This window comes from Bos mutus, chromosome 11, assembly GCF_027580195.1.
Source record: "Bos mutus isolate GX-2022 chromosome 11, NWIPB_WYAK_1.1, whole genome shotgun sequence".
Lineage (NCBI taxonomy): Eukaryota > Metazoa > Chordata > Mammalia > Artiodactyla > Bovidae > Bos > Bos mutus.
This window is the reverse complement of record NC_091627.1, coordinates 10,926,612-10,947,798: the sequence shown is the minus strand read 5'-3', so window position 1 is coordinate 10,947,798 and position 21,187 is coordinate 10,926,612. Positions and strand designations below refer to the sequence as shown.

At 38.7% G+C, this 21,187-nt stretch overlaps 1 protein-coding gene across 3 annotated transcripts in view; it reads right to left on the bottom strand.

Moving 5' to 3' along the window:
* Positions 1–21,187, bottom strand: part of SCAI (suppressor of cancer cell invasion) — a 124,260-nt gene that overhangs the window by 51,214 nt on the left and 51,859 nt on the right. For all 3 annotated transcript variants that reach the window (XR_011465979.1, XR_011465978.1, XM_070378998.1), the window contains exon 3: positions 14,316–14,447. Coding sequence is in view for 1 of the 3 variants with exons in the window: in XM_070378998.1 (XP_070235099.1) it covers positions 14,316–14,447 (132 nt within the window). In the remaining 2 variants the exon portion in view is untranslated. The remainder of the gene's footprint in view (positions 1–14,315; positions 14,448–21,187) is intronic.

The window sequence follows — 21,187 nt, the reverse complement described above, 5'->3', positions numbered from 1 at the left end:
TACAACATGTCTGAGAAGAAGATATAAGAAGTATTACATGATTCAGCATTTTTACTTTTCTCTCTGAACTAAGACCAAGATAAGGCTGTTCTTCAGCCTGGAACACAGAGTTAAACACATTTAATGGGGCCTCAGAACTGCAGACAACTTGTAGCTTAACATGAGAGTCAGAAAGAAATCCCTAGTAAGGTACTAAAATTTTGGAGTTATTACAGCAGCCTTCTTTAGGAAAAGCTGCTAAAAAAGAAACCAGAACCAGGACTGAGTTATTGCCCTAAGAAATAGTATGGGACACCGGCACTGGGATTGAAACTGTTACTGAAGGCTAACATATAATACAGAGGCAAAATGCATTTGCCTGCAATAACTTGGAAAGTAGATAACGTGACTAATGAACTTGTGGATTTATACAAATACACCAGGGAACAGTATGCTATTAGACACACTTCACAAAATACCAGAAAGATAAACTCACTAAAGAACTAGCTGCAAGTAGGGCTGAAAAGGAAAAGAGGAAATCCATAAACTCCAGAACTTTCAATACTGAAAAGCACAATTTTTAATGTGTTAGATGTAAAAGACCCAACTGAGAAATGATAGCTATAAATGCCACCTAAGACAGTCTCATCCCTAGGGGAAAACCTCTTCATGAAAGCTTGTGAAAACATTTATGAAAGTGGCCCCAAGTACATTCTTTCAAAGGGACAAAATAGATGTGGAGAAAGAATCAAAGGATTTGGCTGTCTTGTAGAAGCCTGATAAACTCAAGGTATTTGTAACAGAGTCTACAAGAGAAAGAGGGAAGTGTCTCAAAATATTGTAGGTTTAGCTATTGGTACATGGAGGCTAACCTAAACCAAACAGATAGAGCCAACGAAATCTTGAGAGCATTTCATGTCAAAAAGGAATAATAATCACTCACTGATTAGAGCATGGTACACTTATCTCACTCATGCAACTGTGGACAGCCAGTAGTGGATGGTCTCCCTTGAATGTCCAGCCTGGCTGGTGGCTAGGGTGCCGGGCCACGTGTTTCTCATCATAAAACAGGCTACCTCTGTTTACACGAGGGTGGTTGCAAGGATCCCAAGAGTAGCAAAACAGAGGGTGGCTCTGTTGTGCAATTTTCTTTTCAAGTCTCTGCATCATATTTGTACTGTCCCATCAGCCAAAGCAAATTCATGGCCCAGCCCAGTGTCAGTGTGAGAGGGAGATAACTCATGGGCATAGACAAGGGGAAGGGAATGACTTTTATAAACAATCTGTGAGAGACTTTTTCTTTTATTTCAATTTTGAAAATAAGTCTCTTAGAAAACAAAAATACTATACAGTGTATAAAACAAGAAATAAAAAAATAGCTTATTGCTTTTTCCTTCTAGTCCCCAGAAATAACCACAATTAAAAATGCATTTTCTATATACATTTAAATATGTCAGTCTTTCTATTGTTTTACATAAGTGGGATCACACTAAATATAATATTCTGTAACATGCCTTTTTAATTTAATATATCACATGTTTCTTTAATGCAGATAGAGTTATATCAATATTTACTGTGTATAATATAGTATATAATGAATCAATTTACTCAACCAATCTCTTCCTGATGGACATTTACACTGCTTCCAGCTTTTCCCTGTCATAAAAATGCTGCAATAAACATTATCCTACTAATAAACTTGAAGAGTTATATGATATGAATAATAGGCAAATTTCTGTAAGTGGAATGAGTAAAAGAAGATTTGCATTTCTGTACCAGATGTTCCCTGGTGGCTCAGATGGTAATACATCTGCCTACAATGCGGGAGACCCGGGTTCAATCCCTGGGTCGGGAAGATCCCCTGGAGAAGCATATGGCAACCCACTCCAGTACTCTTGCCTGGAAAATCCCATGGACAGAGGAGCGTTGTAGGCTACAGTCCATGGGGTCGCAGAGTCGGACACGACTGAGCGACTTCACATACATACATACATACATACCAGATGTTAAGACAATGAGGAAAAAAGCAAAAGGTTTTTCTACCCAAACTTTTCAGATACTACAAGAGTGAGCTAGTAACTTCAGTTTTAAATTTATTTCCATTACCCTATTAGGATAAGGAGAAACTCATTTCAGATTACAGAATAGGTTAACTATAGATACTACTGATAATTTCTAAATTCACACCAAGTTTTTATCTTTTTTACATCTCCATGGATCTCTAGTGAGACGTTGCATTAGGAAGAGCTAATAAGTTATTTTTAAATTGAAATTGCTGCTAGAATCTTTAAGACTCTTATCAAGTAGTTACTGCTAGGAAGACTGTATTTTATATAAAAGCTTTAGACAACATTAACTTCAGGGAAACTGACAACCCTTGAGTGTTTGTGAGATACCATGTAAAGTCTCCAGGCAAATTTTCAACTAGGCATTTGCCTACAAGTTCTTTTGCATTTTCAAAACTGACAGATTTAATAAACCTAAGTAATACATCATATTAAGGGAGAAAACAGAATTAGAGCTCAGTATTTTATTTCACGACTACATAATTTCAGGTGTTTAGTGGAAATGGTTTTAGGGGAAGGGACTTCTCCATGAAGGCTAAAAGCACAAAAAAGTGGTCTAAAAGATTAGAACAAGGTTCCAAACATAAGTTGTAATGTACAAGTATTTTCTGATTTATAGCTGTGAACAATGTTGACTAGATTCTATACTATTTTCATTGAAAGAATTTACAGCATCTACCACTCCAATATGAAGTATCAGCTATAAAGACAGCAATTTCTTTTTCAAAATACGGTTTAAGTTTTTTTTAAAAAAACCTCCTAAAGGACAAGTCCCATGGTCACCCTTTTTCTAGTGAAACATACCATAGAAGCTAATATTCAAACAACTCTCATATGATGAGTCTAAACAAAATTAACTAATATACCTTATAAAGAGTTTTAGATAAATTCCTCTACTATTCAGAGCTTGATTCTAGTTTTAAACTCTGAATATATCATTTGGTCATTATTACTGTCAGTAGAGATGGGAAATTAATGGTCCATGGAATTAAATTAAATGGGGCTGTGTGAATTAGCCCATAAGCTAAATGACCTTATATTTCACATTTTGCAAAAGCACCTATGTTATAAATTGGCTGGTCATATTCTTTTCACAAGTCTTGAGAGAAAACTGAAAGTATGACACTAATCTCACTCTCTTTTAAAATCCTCAATTCTATCAACAAAAAGTTGGGAGAACATGAGAAGAAATGTAGTGGAGATGATTAAACCTACTTCTGAGAGATGATTCAAATGTAAAGTTGAGATGTCAAATCATAGGAACTTTCTTACAAGTTTCTACAAATCAACCATCTTTACTAAAGTGAATTAGCTAGGATCACTGATACCTGTAGCATGCGTGCATGCTAAGTCACTTCAGTTACGTCCGACTCTTCGCAACCCCATGAACTGTAGCCCACTAGACTCCTCTGTCCATGGAATTCATCCACAATGATGCCTACTGACACCTAATCCAACAGCCACTTTCTAGTCCTCAGATCAGTCCTCCTTAGAGGGTCACCTTCCTAGAGGTTCCCTATTGGCTCACCACTTCTTCAGCATCTTGTAATTCTTTCTTCTTTCTGTTCTAACGGTCTCTTTCATTAGCTCCTCTTTCTTTAGTCTGGTCCTAAAATGCATGGCTTCTTCAGCAAAATGTTAGTCGCTTCAGTCATGTTCAACTCTTTGTGACCCCATGGACTGTAGCCCTCCAGGCTGTTCTGTCCATGGAATTCTCCAGGCAAGAGTACTGGAGTGGGTTGCCATCTCCTTTTCCAGGGGATCTTTCCAACCCAGGGACAGAACCTGGGCTGCTGCTGCTGCTGCTAAGTCACTTCGGTCAAGTCAGACTCTGTGCGACCCCACAGACGGCAGCCCACCAGGCTCCCCCGTCCCTGCCATCTCCTGCACTGCAGGCAGATATGTGCAAATATATGTAAATACACATACATACTACAATGAGAAGCAGAGAGCTTAAATGGGTTGCCCAGGAACTCATGGCCAGTTAACTGTTGAGCTATGACTGAAATTCATAACCCCTTTGAATCTGTAATCTAATACTCTCTCCTTTCTGCCATAGAGAAAAACAACCCAGATTTTGATTCTACATTAGTGAAGTCCTTCTCTGGGAGCTCACTCTTGGGATGCCATTGACAACAACATTTTGACTTGTTTTGACAACAAGTTGTGTCCTAATAAGCAGGAGATTAGGGCTCACAGAGAGTCACCCGGGATGCACTTGAGGCCAGAGCAAGAAAATGGCCATTTGCAAACCAAGGAGAAGAGGCCTCAGAATGAACCAACTCTACCAACATGTTGATCTTGGATTTCCAGCCTCTAGAGCTGTCAGAGAACAAATTTCCATTGTTTAAGCTACCTAGTATGTGGCATTTTGTTATGATAGCCCTAGCAAACTAATATAATAAGTGATAAGGAAGCCTTCAAATCCCAAAATACGAGTGGGTGGGAACAAATTGCCAATAGCCAAAAGACCTGAAGGCTATCAGCATCTGTGCAGGAAGACAGACCAGAAACCATGGGGACAGAGGATGGACCGTGAAGAAGAAAATCCCCAAAACAGCCAGCATGTATTCACCAGAAAGCACAGTGGACCATTCTGAGGACAGAAGCTAAAAGGGGGAGGAATTTTGCCTGGGCCAATAACCACGTGTGGCTACTGAGTACTTGAAATATGTCTAATTTGAACTGAAATGTGTGAAAGTATAAACTATTCAGTGTACTTCAAAAACTCAGTATAAAAAAAAGAGAATGTAAAAGATCTCAATACTTTTTCTATTATCGATTACATGTTGAAAGAAAATATTTTGGATATACTGAATAAAATAAAATATACTGTTAAAATTAATTTGAGCTTTTTTCTTTTACATTTTTAAAATCTGGCTACTAGAAAAACTTTTAACCACATCTGTGGCTCATTAAATTTTTGTCAGTCAATGGTCTTCTAGATCACAGGATGACAACATCTACTGCACCCTGGTGGCCGTCTACCTCAACTGCAAGTGCAACTGTTTCCAGGTAGCAAACCATACAAAATAAAAGCAGGTATCACAAGCTTGTACAGATAGTTTAGGGTATTACTTCTGAAATAACATGCACTTTACTATTGCCTGTCTGTGGAAATTTGCCTCTAGGAAAGCATTAATATTGTGAAGAAGGAGGAGAAAGAGGAAGAAAAAGAGAGGGAAGAGAGAGGAAAGAGCATGAGAGGGGAGAAAGGGCACGAACTTATCCTTTCCTACCTACACGGCAACCAAGGCATCCTAAAAATAGGCTGTTGAATAAAGCACTGGTGATGATTTCTTCTTTATTCTGAAATATTAAGGAGCATGTTTAATACAAATTTCTGCCATAATTTTTATTTAAGACCAATACACTTCACTTTGGTGCACTTCTTTGCATATGTATGTATGTTTGTTTGTTTATAGCTTCCAACATTTATTTTGGCTTTGGGCATTTGCTCTCCTGGGGACAAATACTTAGTGACTGTGGGCCTGTGCTGTTTCAAAAGTCAAGGACACTACTGGTAGACACAGCTGCATATCTGAAATACATGTCTCAAGACGCTGCCTTATATAATCCCACCAAGTATTCCATCCTGCTTTGACAGTCTTAGTCACCATGGTAACTAGAACCCTGCAAGCGCTTAGGCTTTTGATCATTTTCTGACAGTCTTCAAAGCTATTTCTAACATCATTCTCACTTCATTACTACTGTAACTACATGCAAAAGCTATTATAAGCAAAACACCATTCATTTTATCCATTTCTCACTCTCTGGACTGTGTTTTCTTACACAGTGAGTGGATAGAAGAGATTATTTACTATGTACATATTACAAGAAGGTACTTTCAGTCAGGAAAAATACTCCATTAAGATATTCATGGCTGGGAAAATGAAAAGGCTCTGACAACTTGGATGAATAGCTTAATATGTACATGGCAGAAAGATACACCTTCAAGAGTAAAGAGAAAGTTTATTGTATCCCAATAAGACAATATATAGAAACCCTAGCCTTTCATGCACTAAAATTCACTTTTTCACTCTGCTCATATACAGTTAAAAAGCCCAAAGGAAGGAATATAAAGGGGTTGCTGCTGTGCTGTATGTTTTATCATGCAAGTACAAGCCCCATGAAAATGTTCAGTTTGCAAAAATTATACTTATAATACATGTACTTTTCTGCAAGTGTATTACACTTCAATAAACAAACTCAAGAAAGAAAAGAAAACACACAAAGGAAAGTTAACCAAAAGACAAGCACTAACAGTGATGGGGTGGGGGGGCGATCACAGGTGCCATGGTAAAGCTGATGCTATTTCGACTAGACTCCACCTCACTGCTTTTTCCCAAGTTCCAAAGCTGGTACAGAACCACTACCAATATATTTCTTGTTCTCTGTAAGCACTGTGATCCTGTTTTCTATTCAGACCAACACAAATATGGGGGGCAGGGGCAAAAAAAGAACCTTTCTTTTAATTATTCCCAAAGAATCTCTTCTATTTCAAAAGAAATGCACAAAAACTACATCAACACTTGAAAGCAGAAACATTTAATTTCCATAAATCAAAGAGCTTCTCTGGAGACTAGTGTGGGGAAGAACGCCACACAGTCCTCCACGCCACCACCACGGGCAGCCAGCACAGACCTACAGAGCTGATCAGGAGAGACCTCCCAGTCGCTTCAACTGAAGCCGAACACCAAACAGAACACTTGCATTTACACAAGCAAGCACAGGAAACACACACACTCACACGCACCAGACACCGTGAGAAAATCAGTACCCTAGAAAAGAGACCAAAAGCTGAGAACAGAGAGTCCCCACTAAGAGTTAGTATGACTTACAGAATGTAATATTGACAGAGAATTTCTGATAAAACAAGATAGTATGTAAAACATACTATTTTCACAATTTGCTTTTTTAAATTTAACCATATAGTGTGGTCAACTTTTCCTTTTTATCTCCACCAACATCTTTTTAATAGTTCTAGGGAATTCCCTGGTGGTCCAGTGGCTAAGATGCCACAGTCTCAATGTAGGGGGGCCCAGCTTCGATCTCTGGTCAGGGAACTAGATCCCAAATACAACTAAGGATCCTATGTGCAGCAAATAAATTAAAAAATAAATTAAAAATAGTTCTATATTATTCTGTGTGTGTGAAATGAAAGTTCTTTCAAATTGAAAAGAATATTAATCTTCCAGTAAACTGCAGGCCTGCACTGCCACTGGCCACATCCCTCTCAACAGAACCCCAGGAGCACAGACAGAATATATCTATGTTACTCATCCAAGATATAGTTTTTGTAGAAATAATTAAGGCTTGTTTAAAATGGAGGGAACCCTTCACACAAAACACTGCAAATAAATCCCTGGTGAATTTGCTTACCCACTTTTCTCAGTCAAAATGATACCATGAAATGATCACAGTAAGTCACAATAATAACATCCATTACCTTAACAGCTACAAAATTGTTTTCCTTGTGATAAGAAGCTTTAAGATCGACCATTTTAACAACCTTCAAATATTCAACACAGTATCACCAACTAAGAGCCAACTCATTGGAAATGACCTTGATGCTAGGAAAGACTGGAGGGCAAGAGGAGAAGGGGGCAAACAGAGGAGGAGGTATTTGGCTAGCATCACCGACTTAATGGACACGAGTTTGAGCAAACTCCTGGAGATAGTGAAAGACAGGGAAGCCTGGTGTGCTACAGTCCACGGGGTTGCAAAGAGTCAGAAAGCTTAGCAACTAAACAACAAAACCATTAACTATAGTCTCCATGCTGTACATTACATCCCTATGACATATTTATGTATAAATATAGCTGAAAGTTTGTACTTTTCGACCTCCTTTCCCCACTGTATGCATGCCCCCATCTCCTGTCTCTGGCAATCACCGTCTGTCCTCCTACCCATGAGCTCAGTTGTTTCTTTGGCTTTTTGTCCTGGTTTTTGCTGTTGTTGTTTTTAGATTCTACATAAAGTGAGATCGTATGGTATTTGTCTTTCTTTGTGTGACTTACTTCACTTAAGCATAATGCCCTCAAGGTCTATCCAGGTTATCATAAATTCCAATGTTTCCTTAATTTTTAATGCTTGAAGAATATTCACACACATATATATATTCTACAATTTATTTACCCATTCATCTGTTAATGGATACATTATTTCCATAACTTGGCTATTATAAATAATGTTTGAATGAACATGCGGGTGTATATAATTTTTCAAGTTAGTGTTTTCATTCTCTTTGCATAAATGTCTAGAAGGAGAATTGTTGGATGCTGCGGTAGTTTTACTTTTCAAGGAACCTCTACACTGTTTTCTATGGTGACTGCATCAATTTATACTCCCAGCAACAGTGTACAAGGGCTCCCTTTCTCCACATTCTCACTAACATGTTATTTTTTGTCTTTTTGTAAGCCATTCTTACAGGTGTGAGGTGGTATCCCATGTGGTTTTGATTTGCATCTTCCTGATGATTAACAATGTTCAGAGCCTTTTCATGTATCTGTTGGCCATCTGTATGTGTTTTTTTGGAAAAAGAACAAGTCAGATCCTCTGATCATTTTCTAATCGGATTGTTGGTTTTTTTGATATTGAGTTGTATGAAAAGATAAATCCCTGAATTCAATATTGTTTTAAGTGCTCAGGTGTTGCAGGAAGGGGGACCCCTTCCAGGTCCCAAAAGGGGGCTCTTGTCTAACACTGGAAATGAATTGTCTGAGGAGACACACGTGTTGAGAAAGCAAGAGACTCTTATTGGGTAAGGGAACCCAGGAGGACTGCACTGCTCTGCCACGTGGCTTGCAGTCTCCAGTTTTATGGTGACAGGATTAATTTCTGGGTTGTCTTTGACCAATCATTCTGACTCAGAGTCCCTCCTGGATTGCTCAGCCAAGATGGATGTCAGCAAGAAGGATTCTGGGAGGTGGTAAGACATGTGGTGTCCCCCTTTTGACCTTTCCTGAACTCTTCCAGTTGGTGGTGGGTTATTAGATCATGTTCCTTACTGGGACCTCCTGTCATTAAGTAACTCATGTAAATGGTTACTATGGTGCCTAGCCAGGGTGGGCAGTTTCAGTGTGTTCTCCCCCTAACACAAGAACTAAATTGAAAAAGGTATCCTAAGCATTATAATAAATTTCTCTGACAGTGAATAAACAGCCCTAAAGATTAGATCTCACACAATTTTTCCATGTATTAAGGTTTCCTCCTATTTCCACAGATACAAGTTCACTCTGCAGCTGGTTTAAAAATAAATAAAACCTGTGTTATAGTTAAAATGGCACTTTAAAAAAATCAAAATGAGGGAACTCCCTGACAGTCTAGGGGTTAAGACTCAGTGCTATCAATGCCACAGGCTGGGGTTCAAGCCGTGACTAGGGAACTAAGGTCCTAAAAGCCGTAAGGTACAGTCAAAACAAACAAACAAACAAAAAATAAAAATGGTAACAGATTTGAGCTGGTAAAATATATTTACATAAGCAAAACATTGAAAAAGAAGGTGAAATAAAACAATTCATTTCTTTTTTTTTTTTGAAAGCAAATTAATTTATATAAAAAAAAAAAGGGAAAAGAAAAAGAAAAAATTTACAGAAAATTTTGAACAAAAGAAAGGTGCCAAGACGCAGAGGAAGAGAAACACGGGGACACGAGGAACAAAGGGCCTGGTGGGAGGGACCAAGAATTGGTGGAAAGCCTTGGAATCACTGTTGTCTTCACATCAGGGATGAAGAGAGGAGAGCTGGTACTGGGGGCACTGGAATCTGGGGAGCAGAGCTGAGCCACGAGCTGCCATCAGGGGGTCGGCATGCCCCTAGGTTAGGCACCCCTACCCAGCTGCTGCCCCAAATCCCAGGGAATTCCCCGCTACCAGCCATGATGGGCATGGTGGGAGGAAGAGGGGACAGAGTGACCCACCACGTCATAAGAAGGAGGTGCTTAAGTGCTTTTTTGACAATTCCACGTTTTTAAAACTTCCCATTCTTTTAGTGCTCCCCTCTCCGCATATTCTGGGAGCCAGAGCCCGGGGAGGAGGCCACAAAGCCCCACGTGCCCTTTCTTCCTCCACTACCTACCACAGGGGTCCCCAAGACATTTCCCCACCAAATAGACATACGCTGACATCAACTACGCAGGAGACTTTTAAAAACACAAAACTGACATTCAGAGGGAAGGGGGTCATTGGCTGAGCTTGGGTGGCCTAAACAGCAACACTGAGGAAGCAGTGGGAGAGAGGAGTGGGAATAAATGGGGCAGCCGAGGGGTGTGGGGAGCTGACTCAGTCACTAACGAGGGGCTGGAGGAGACAGAGCCTGCACCCTATTCTATCAGAGCTCTCCCCAGAACCTAGATACCCCTTTCCTAAAACTCACCTCCCTCCTCCAAAAAATGTAAAACTTGGATTTTTCTCACTGGTTGGAGGGCTTTTTAAAATCTCTACTTCCTTTTAAAGGGCTTTTTTTTTTCAATCCATAAAAAATGCAGTAGTTTTGTGGGGATGTACCCTTAACAGTGGTTAATTAGGACCTTGTAGAAACACCTTCGCCCAGCCCTTCCTTTGAGGGCAGTGTCCCCATCCTATCTTCTCTCCCAGACATTAGAAACATCTTTTCCACAGAAGTCCTTGAATCATCCAATGTAAAAATGCCTGCCCCTGACAGGCACGGTGGGGGCTTTGGAGGGGCAGGAGGACTTTCCTTACGTAGTGATGAGCTCTCCAGGCTGGGGAAGGGTCCCAGTGGTGGGGACGGGGCTGTTCCTGGAACCTTGATCTCCGTTGGGGGTGAGGAGGGAGAGAGATGTCGGGCTGGCTCCTCACTGTGGGGGTGGCACGGGGGTGACTGTGCCTGGGCTCGGCGCCGTGGGGTCTGGAGGCAGGGGGGTGCCTGGGTCTGGCAGTGGGCTGGCACAAAACAATTCATTTCTAGCCTACATATTTTTGGTATGTGGCCAAAGGATAAAGATGCAGCTGAAAGACTTATAAACTGTAGAGTGCCGTATGGATATGTGTTCTGTCATTACTATTTCGGCAGCCACAGGGTGACTGAGTGCAGCAGAGTCTCCAGCAGGAGACACTGGAACTTTATGATTCATTTATGATTCAGAATCAGATTAGGAAAATAATTCTAAGAAGAGAAATGCCACTGCTAAATTTAATATGCTTCTCAGATACACTAAAAAAACAATTTCCGTTCACAAACACATCAAAATTTTTAGTGTCTGTCTTATTTGCATATATAGGTAGAAAAGTTAGTAAACTTTGGATCAAATATACAATATCTGGTTTTTTTAAAAGCAGTCTAACAAAAACCACTGATACGAAATGACAAGTTGAATGTGCTGGGCGTATTACGGGAAAATTGAAGACATTTTCTAAAAATGCTGAGAAAACAAATAGAGATGAAAATCAAAAGAGGGTAGAGGTTCTAGAGGATTTAAATTGGAAATTCAATCTAAGCATTACAAGTATGAACAGGTAATGAGAAACAAGGAACAAACAAAGAAAAAAAAATGAAAGAAATACAATCAACCATAAAAATATGTTTTCTCACAAAGAAATGCCTACGATCTCATATCATATACAAAAGCTAACACAGAATGGTTCACATATCAAAGTGTAAGAGCTAAAACCACAAAACTATTAGAATAAAACATTTCAGTGACCTCAGGTTAGGCAATGATTTCTTAGCTGTGACACCAAAAGTACAAGTGATGAAAGAGAATGACAAGTTGGACTTTATTAAAATGAAAGCATTTGGGCTTCAAAGGATACCATTAAGAAATTGATGAGATAACCACAGAATGGGAAAACATATATCTGCAAATCATTACACATCACAAGGGAGCTGTATGCGCAATATATAGAAAATGACTACAATTTAAAAATAAAAAGATAAATCTATTTGAAAAATGATCATAGGATTAGACTAAACATTTTCTCCAAAGAAGACATAAAAATGCCTAATAAGCACATGACAAGATGCTCATATCGTTAGTCCTTAGCATGCAAAACAAACCCATAAGGAGATACCACTTCATACATACTAGGATGGCTATCATCATAAAGACAGACAAAAACAAGTGTTGGAGGACGTGGAGAAATTGGAACCCCATACATTGCTGGTGGTACAGCCTCCTTGAAAAACAGTCTACAAGTTTTCTCTAAAGGTTAGTGTACCATATGAGCCAGCATTTTCACTCTGAGGTATATGTATTCAAGAGAACTGAAAACACATGTCCACACAAAACCTTGTACTCAAATGTTCATGTGGTATTACTCATAACAGACACAAAGTACAAAATAAATGTTCAACAACTCATGACTGGATAAACAAATCTGTACAAGAGTATATTAATGTCTAATAAAAGGAACACAGTACTGGTACATGTTACTACATAAACGAAGGTGTCAGAGTTATTGTAAAAATGATAATGTTTTAAGAGTTGAGAATAAGGAGTTTGAGAGGCACATGTCAGAAGTTACGGTAGGGATTTTCATGCAAATTTTTAAATGCTTTCTTATTCTTTAAAGCTACCAATGCTTTAAGTTTTCTTACTGCCTTAAGAAACAAGAACATGGAGATATGCAGGAAATTTGCTTAACAGATAGGGTAAATCTGAGGCTAGCATTGAGTAGAATGTGGCCATGGGCTTGAAGGGTTGGTTGTTTTTTGTTTTTTTTTTTCTATTTTGTATTTTTATAATTTCTTCACAGATTATTTGAGGGCAGGGACTGTCAGTTTTATTTTCAAATTATCTATACCTAATATAGAATATAGTACATACTGGAGGCTATGTAAATGTTGGAAAAACAAGATATACCTGGATAATGAAGTGGAACAAAGAAAAAAAACTTTGTGCAATTTAAAGTTCTACAACATTCTAAGAAAAAAAAAAGACTTAAAACCTGGGCCTACAGGGGTTGTTTTTTGAATTATAATAGTGAAAGAAAATAATTATTTAAAAAGATGTAATTAATCTATAAAGCAAAAGAAAAAGCTGATCCCAAGGACCTCTTCTGTAGCACAAAAAGGAAGCAGCAGAGTGTAGGAGGTAAGAACACTGTCTTTGGAACCCTTCATTTAACAAATATTTGTGAAACACCTGTAATGGGCAAAACCCTGGCTTAGGTAGTAGAGAACAGTGACACACAGTGTCCTAGGGACATTTCATTTTAGCGTAAAAAAAACTCATAAGCAATAAATAAGATAACTTGAGGTAGTGGTGACTTTTATGTAGAAGATTAAATGAATACAGAGATGAGAGGGCAGTTGAAAGCAGAGCTTTAGACAGAGTGGTCATGGAGGACTGATTAGATGACCCTGTATTATCTTTTTGACCATAAATGTTTTTTAAAGATAAATTCTTTAAAATAAACTCCTCCAGTACAATTCCAAATAGCAGAAAACAATGATAAACTATGTGAAAAGACTGCAATTTTATTCAGAAATAAATTGCAAATTAAAAATACCTCACTAAATACAACACTGTAAATCAACTATACTTCAACAAAAAATAATTAAAAATAACTCACTATCTTTAAAATTATTCACTCCCATATAAAGTTTCCCAAAAAACCCCACAATTATTTATCCTTAGTATTTTACCTATAGAATGAAGCTTTAAGTCTGAAGTAAATCAGTATCTTAAGAATCTCATGAACTGAAAATATGGCTAAACAATTTAAATAATACAAAATGGTACAAAATTATTTACCTGCCACCCTCAAGAATACACAATTAAAGTCACATTTTGACAAAAATGCATATAGCTTCTGCTACTAGTCAGGGTATGCACAACTAAAGAAAGACACTGTCTTGAAAAACTCCATCATTACTTTAGTCATCATTACTTTAGATACTTTATCCTAAGAAAAAGAAAGGATAAAACAAGTAAGCAAATAACCAAGTACACAAAAAAGAGGTAACAAAAGAGAGGCCCCAGGTTCACTTGTACATGCATCCCAGGCTCCTTAGATATCACAAAGTGTAAAATCAGATGTAAAACAGGTATGATGTGGAGTAATGCACACAAAACCATCTTAAAAAACAGCTCACTCAATCTGAGTAAAACAATATAAGATATACTCTTCTCCTATTGTTTTTTCATTTGAGAAAGAAACAACCACCACCAAAAACATCATCATTTCTAGAACAGATATTTATATAACATTTTATCCATAATTTTCAGAAACTTACCACGCATCAGCCATGGGGAAAAAAAGATACAGAACTAGATAAAAGTTTAAGGCATCAAGAGTCCACTGACCTTAACCCATTGAACAGTTGCTTAGATTTATCCAGAAGGTAACAAAAATCTGTCACTGTTTTCCTCTCTCCCTGTGGGATGTCATCTTCAGCACCTCCAGAGGACATGATTTCTTTAAGAGCAAATTCAGTTCTGCAAGAAAACATGTGTCCATTTATTGAGCAGGCAAAAAGAAAAAAGAAACAGACCTTACATATATTATCTGATAGCAGTTTTTTTTAAAGATAGAGACATCTTCTGATTACAATCAAATCATCCAAAAATTATAGGATGGTGCAGAACAGAAAATGTCATCTTATGTATGGGGATCAAAATTGGTACATCCATATTAAAAAGCAGTTTTTATAATATTGTTCCATCCAATAAACATTATTTGAATGCCTAACATGTTTCAGGCACTCCTCTACATGGTTAAGAATAAAAAAATCCTTTAACCTATTTATCTATTTGATCCATTCTGTAATCCATCCTGGAAAAAAATCCTATTAATACAAATGGAAAACCCTTTGTCTATAACGGGTTTATCTCAGTATCATAATATTTAAAAGCTATTAAGAAACTTAAAAAAAAAAAAAGAGGGAAATGGCTAAGTGTGTCACAGAACATGAATGACTACACTCTATACCCTATCACTAACTTACAATTATACTTAAGATGATAAGGCAATAATTTATATATAGTTCATTATAAAAGGGATATAAAACCAGACACACACACATACTCATACACTTATACATACATATATTTTAAAGCTATTTACCCTTGAATCCAAGCTATTTTCCTGTGTAATCAATCATGTAGCCATTTTAAAAACAGCAAGTTGCTAGATCATATATATTGCATGAACCTATTTTAAAGGAAAAAAAAAAAATCATTTGTGTTCACACACAGAAATCCCTGGGACAACAAAGGGAAATTTGGTCCCAGTACAGACTGAAAAAATAGGCAGGGAAGACAAGGACCCGACACCAGAGATGGGAGTTAGGGTGTGGTACAGTTATTTTGGCAAATATTTTTCCCTCCAACAGGCTCAGACAACTGTGGCTGCAAGGCAGGAAAACCGTCAGCAAGCCTAGATCTGCCGAGGGGCTGCAGGGTAACATGTGGGTGGCCGTGGAGTCAGCTGGTGGAAAAGTACTTTAGAACCTTGTGGACCTCACTGGGTGGTCCCTACATGGTCACAAGTTTCCTCTTCCCACCACCTCTTTCTACACTCCGTGCCCTAGGTGGTCTTAACAAAGGGAAATAGACCTGGAAGAGTGCAGAGTCTGGGAAGGGATTCCACACTATAGTGACCCTTGGTAAGTCATCTCCCCCAAGCGACTCCTCTACCCTGGCTTCACTCTTTAAACCCAGAAAATGATGCACAAATGAGGCGCAAATTGGACTTTTTCCACCCCTCCTCACAGAGTTCATGAGCTAAGGTGTCTATATCCCCAGGACACAGGAGTTCACAAGAGAAAATCAGAAAGTAAAACTTCAAAATAAATTCAATATGAAAGGATATTAGATACAAAGCAAGAAGAAAATATCACAATTAAGCAAATAAAAATACTGTGTATGAAAAATATAACCAAGGAAATGCACTTAATAGATCGAAGAGCAGCAAGGATACAGCTGAACAAATTAATAAGCTAAAATAAAACATTTAAATTAATAAGCTAAGACACCACCATGTCTTCTACTCTGCTAGAAGACATCAGAAAGAGATAACATACACAAAAGAAAATTGAAGAGATAAGGAATAGAGAAATGAAGGAATCAACATCCATATCACAGAATATATAGAAGAGAAAAAAGTATATGAAGGTGATGAAATACTTGCAGAGATAAACTTCTATAAACTTTCCAGAATTAGAGAAAATATAAGACCTCAAACTAAAAGGATGTGAAGAATGTTAAAGGAAAAAAGAAAGAAAGAAAGAAAAAACCCCACAGCCAGAAACATTAAAGTGAAACTTAAGAATCTAGAGAGGCCCTCACCCATTCCCAGATGGTCCAGTCCTACAGCCCGAGGTAGGGCAGAGGACAGCAGATGACCACACAGAGGGTGGCCTGCTGGGTATCAGAGCACAGACTGTGAGACTATCCACATCCATCCTAAGGGCCGGCCTGCATGGGATGGTGGAGACTGGGAGCACTGAGGAGCGATACCGCGAGGGGGGACTGGCCGGAGGAATGAGAGCCTGAGCAGGGTGAGGAGGGCATCTCCACATGGAAGAGTTCAAAGGTGGAAAGAGATATGTCGTACACAGGGGATTCATCAAATAAGAAAATCTAGGGACTTCCCTGGTGGTCCAGAGGTTAAGTATCTGCCTTGCAATGCAGAGGACAATGGTTCAATCCTTGACAAGAGAACTAAGGTCCCGCAGGCTGTGAAGCAACTAAGCCCGCGTGCTGCAACCAGAGAGCCCGGGGAGGCCGGAACAAAAGACCGCACATGATGCAGCAAAGGTCCCTCGTGCTGCCACTGAGATCCGACACAGCCAAATAAATAAAATTTACAGAGAAAAAAGAAATCTATCAGGGAAAAGGGGACCCAGAGTTCTCTCTGTAAGACAAAGGAAACACAAACATGGAAAGGGAAAAGGTTACAATAAACTGGGGGTTGAAGCTGGAGATACGGGTGAACTAATGGATTTTTAAAAGGAGAGACAGATCTCTGGTCTTTGCTTAATCACATCCTGTGTGTGGTTTGCGTGCTTTCAGAGAGAGAGGAAGGCCCTTCTAATACACGACAGACTGGCTGTACAGACAGATTAGAGAATAATGAAAACGAACACACTACAACCACCTGCAATAATATAGATGGATCCAGCATAATGCTGAGTGAAAAGAAGCAGACCCAAAAGAACACCTATCATATGACTCCAATACACAAGGCACAAAACAGATAAAACTAGAATTAAGGTACTGACACGCTGATCAAGAGAGTTACTTTTAGCAAGAAGGGAGGAAATAAGAGGGATGCTAAAGGTATTTTATTTCTTGACCTGGAGTTAACACTGTGAAAATTCACTGAGCCATACGTTTATTATGCACAAGAAAAGGAAGAAGGAGCAGAAACACCTGACTCAGGTGGTTTCAAAAGCAAAAGTGAAGTCACTCAGTCTTGTCCGACTCTTTGCGATCCCATGGACTATAGCCTACCAGGCTTCTCTGTCCATGGGATTTTCCAGGCAAGAGTACTGGAGTGGGGTGCCATTTCCTTCTCCAGGGGATCTTCCTGACCCAGGGATCGAACCCAGGTCTCCTGCATTGCAGGCAGACGCTTTACCCTCTGAGCCACCAGGGAAGCCCACTGGTTTCAAAAGTAAGTTTTATCAAATGCTTAAAAAATGTAACACTGAATATACTTCCCTTCCAGCATTCATTTTAAGAAAGCTAACACAATCTTGACACCAAGCGTTTATAGAAGAGCAATACAAAAGAGCAAAATTATAAGACAAAGTCCATATGATATAACCAGTTGTCATTGTCTCCAATGTTTGTGATATTAATAGACCATGGATAATTGAAATTTTAATATAAAGTACTGAACACAATTTCACTGGTTTACTACAAAGTAGATGGCAAATTCAGACTTATGAATGAAATATATACATATCTATATCAATTATGGGAGGGAAAAGCCACATGGTAATCTGTAAATAAGGCTAGTTCTATAAATGTTTATGGAAGCATATGTATAAACATACATAGGTAACAATAAAAGCAGAGACAAGAAAAGGACATATTTTGTTATGGGCTGAATTGTGCCACCAAAGATATGTTGAAGTCTTTACCCCTTGTACCTGTCAATGTGAACTTATTTGAAAACAGTGTGTTTGGAGATACAATTAAGATGTAAGTTAACATGAGGTCCTATTGGAACAGAGCGAGCCCTTCATCCAATATGGCTGGTGTTTTTATAAGCTGAGGAAAAGAGATGCAGAGACAGACACTCACAGAGAGGAGAATGCCATGCAGAGTCACAGACAGAGGGAAGAGAGCCAAATGATGAAAGAGACAGAGACTGGAATTACACAGCTGTTAATACAAGCTGAAGAACTGACGCTTTTGAACTGTGGTGTTGGAGAAGACTCTTCAGAGTCCCTTGGACTGCAAGGAGATCCAACCAGTCCATTCTAAAAGAACTTAGTCCTGAATATTCATTGGAAGGACTGATGCTGAACCTGAAGCTCCAATACTTTGGCCACCTAATGCGAAGAACTGAAAAGATCTGAAAAGACCCTGATGCTGGGAAAGACTGAAGGCGGGAGAAGAAGGGGACGACAGAGGATGAGATGGTTGGATGGCATTACCAATTCGATGTACTTAAGTTTGAGCAGGTTCCGTGAGTTGGTGATGGACAGGGAAGCCTGGCATGCTGCAGTCCGTGGGGTCGCAAAGAGTTGGACACAACTGAGTGACTGAACTGACTGAATACAAGCCAAGGATTCACCAGAAGTGAGGCAGGAGGCATGGTACAGATTCTCCCTCCGAGCTTCTACAAAGGGACCTGTTTTGCCAATACCCTGATCTTGGACTGCTGGCCTCCTGCCGTGTGAGAGCACAAGTGCCTCCTGCTTCAAGCCACGAGGTTTGGAGGTGGTTGGTTACAGCAGCCCTGGGACACCAATCCCTACACAGCACAGTCCTAACATATGACATCATGGCGCAGGAGCAAAACAGCACCAGGTGCTCAAAGACCTAAGCACAGAGCATCTGGCAAATTATGGACCTGCTTTGTTTAAAATTTCTTTTTATAGGAAGTCTTGACAAAGCTACAAGAGAAACTGCTACTCTGGATTTCACTCTAAGTAAACGGTAGGCAGTACAAAAGCATGAAGGAAACGCGGAGAGAAAATGGCAGGAAGCAACAGCAGTGGAAGGGCCCCAGGCTCAGACAAAAGAGGCATTCCTGTTCCAAACACTTCCCAGTTTTGTGACTGTAAACACACAAGTAACTTTAGCTAACACTTAGAGTTGCAGGTTTTTAATCCACAAAAACAAGCAATTTACATTTGTTCTGCCTACCTCAGATAGCTGTTGTGAAAGACGGGTGTGAAAGAAGTCTGAAAACACTATATAATGTATAACATCACCATCATTATTATTCTGCAGCTTAGTGATGTTTCAAAAAGATACGAAATGACCTTGTGATTAGACTTAATAGGGACATAGGCCCAGAGGAGAATGGAAGTATACAGGAAGTGAAACCAAAATATAATGAAAAGATTCATTCTGACAAAGTAGAGAAGATACTTATAGAAATCACATGGTAGGAAAGCGATCATTTTCTTATGCATTCAGATTTTTTAAGAAGGTAAAAGGGAGGAAATGGCTATATAATTAAGCATCAGTATTTTTCTGATGTCTGAGAAAACAAACACACGTACATTTTCTCGGCTATAAAAATGGAATATTAATAATTGCTTCCTCATAAAGCTGTTGGACAATAAAATGAACTAATGGATATAAGATTGCCCTGTGAATTATAATGTACTGTAAAATTGTTACACATGCACTCAAAACAGAGTATAAATTGAAAAATACCAAGTACAAATAAATGTTGAATGTGTTTATGTGGGGGCAATGATGATGGTTTTGAAATATTCAATGAAAAAGGAACAAGAGGCTTGGTGCAGACGGCATCTCTCTATATAATAGGAACCAGGGTGCAAAGCACTTTCATCTATCAAAGAGAACAGAAAAATATCCTAAATTATATACAGATTACTTTCTGAGAACTATTTTTTCTGACTTATTCCAACATGTGATAGCAGTTATGTTCTAAGCTATAATAACAACTTTAAGAGAAATGCCCAGGTACCAAGCTTCTCATGGTTCAGTACAGATAGAAATTGGATGAACTGAGGGCAAAGAGAGGTTAAGAAAAAAAGCCAAAGGAGTGCGGGCATGGAACAGTGGTGATACACTTACACAAAACCAGGAGGCCATTTGTAAGATATTGTCCAGGAGGCTACAAAGGTATCATTTTGCCTACCAAATGAAGAGAAACAGAAGTGTTTACCTAATACGTACGCATACGAAAATTCCAGTACTTGTTTAATTGGGACACAGCACACAGCCTAACAAAAAGGAAAGGAAGTCAGTAGCTCAGGAGGCCATCTAAAAAGAACAACGATCAAAAAGATACATGCAAAAAATTATTTGTGAAGCTAATGGGGCAAGAAACACAAAACTATACAAAATGAAAGAAACAAATATTTATACTCTGGAGAATGATGTGAGGAAACACAACTTGAAGCAGCCTGAGGCTCATAAATCATAAAAACTGTCTTGGGTGGAAAACCGAAAGAGGCAGCAGTCAGATACAACGTAGCTTGATGTAAAGGGTCATTTAACCACAACACAAAAACTCAAGAGGGAGCAAGACGTTCAGGCAAGAGTCCCAATCACTGACCAATGTACTACTCCTAACCAGGGCACTACTCTTGTTCAATAGGTAAAGAAGTGCAGGCTACACAGACTTTTCCTTCTTAATCACAAAGCTGGCAGGAGTCAAAGGTCATGGAGTTAGGAAGCTGAAAATGGGTACTCTGAAGATCATTTGAGGCTACCCAAAACCCAACATATCAGTATATTCTGAGAGAAGTCTGTAAGACAAGCAAATGTTAGTGATGTCTACCTGATTTGTATTGTAACATGAAGAATTTTTTAAAAACATCAAAAGATAGTGGTGATTTATACTGTAACTTGCTTTCCTAAATTGCATTTTTTACCCGCAATAAGCTAGAAGCAGAAGAAAGAAAATAATAAACTTTTCAACAAAAGAGGAAGTTATTGTTTCTTTCAGCAATAACTGGAGATATATGTATAATAAATATGTTACAACTTTACTGAGTTATGACTTTAGTTATCTGATC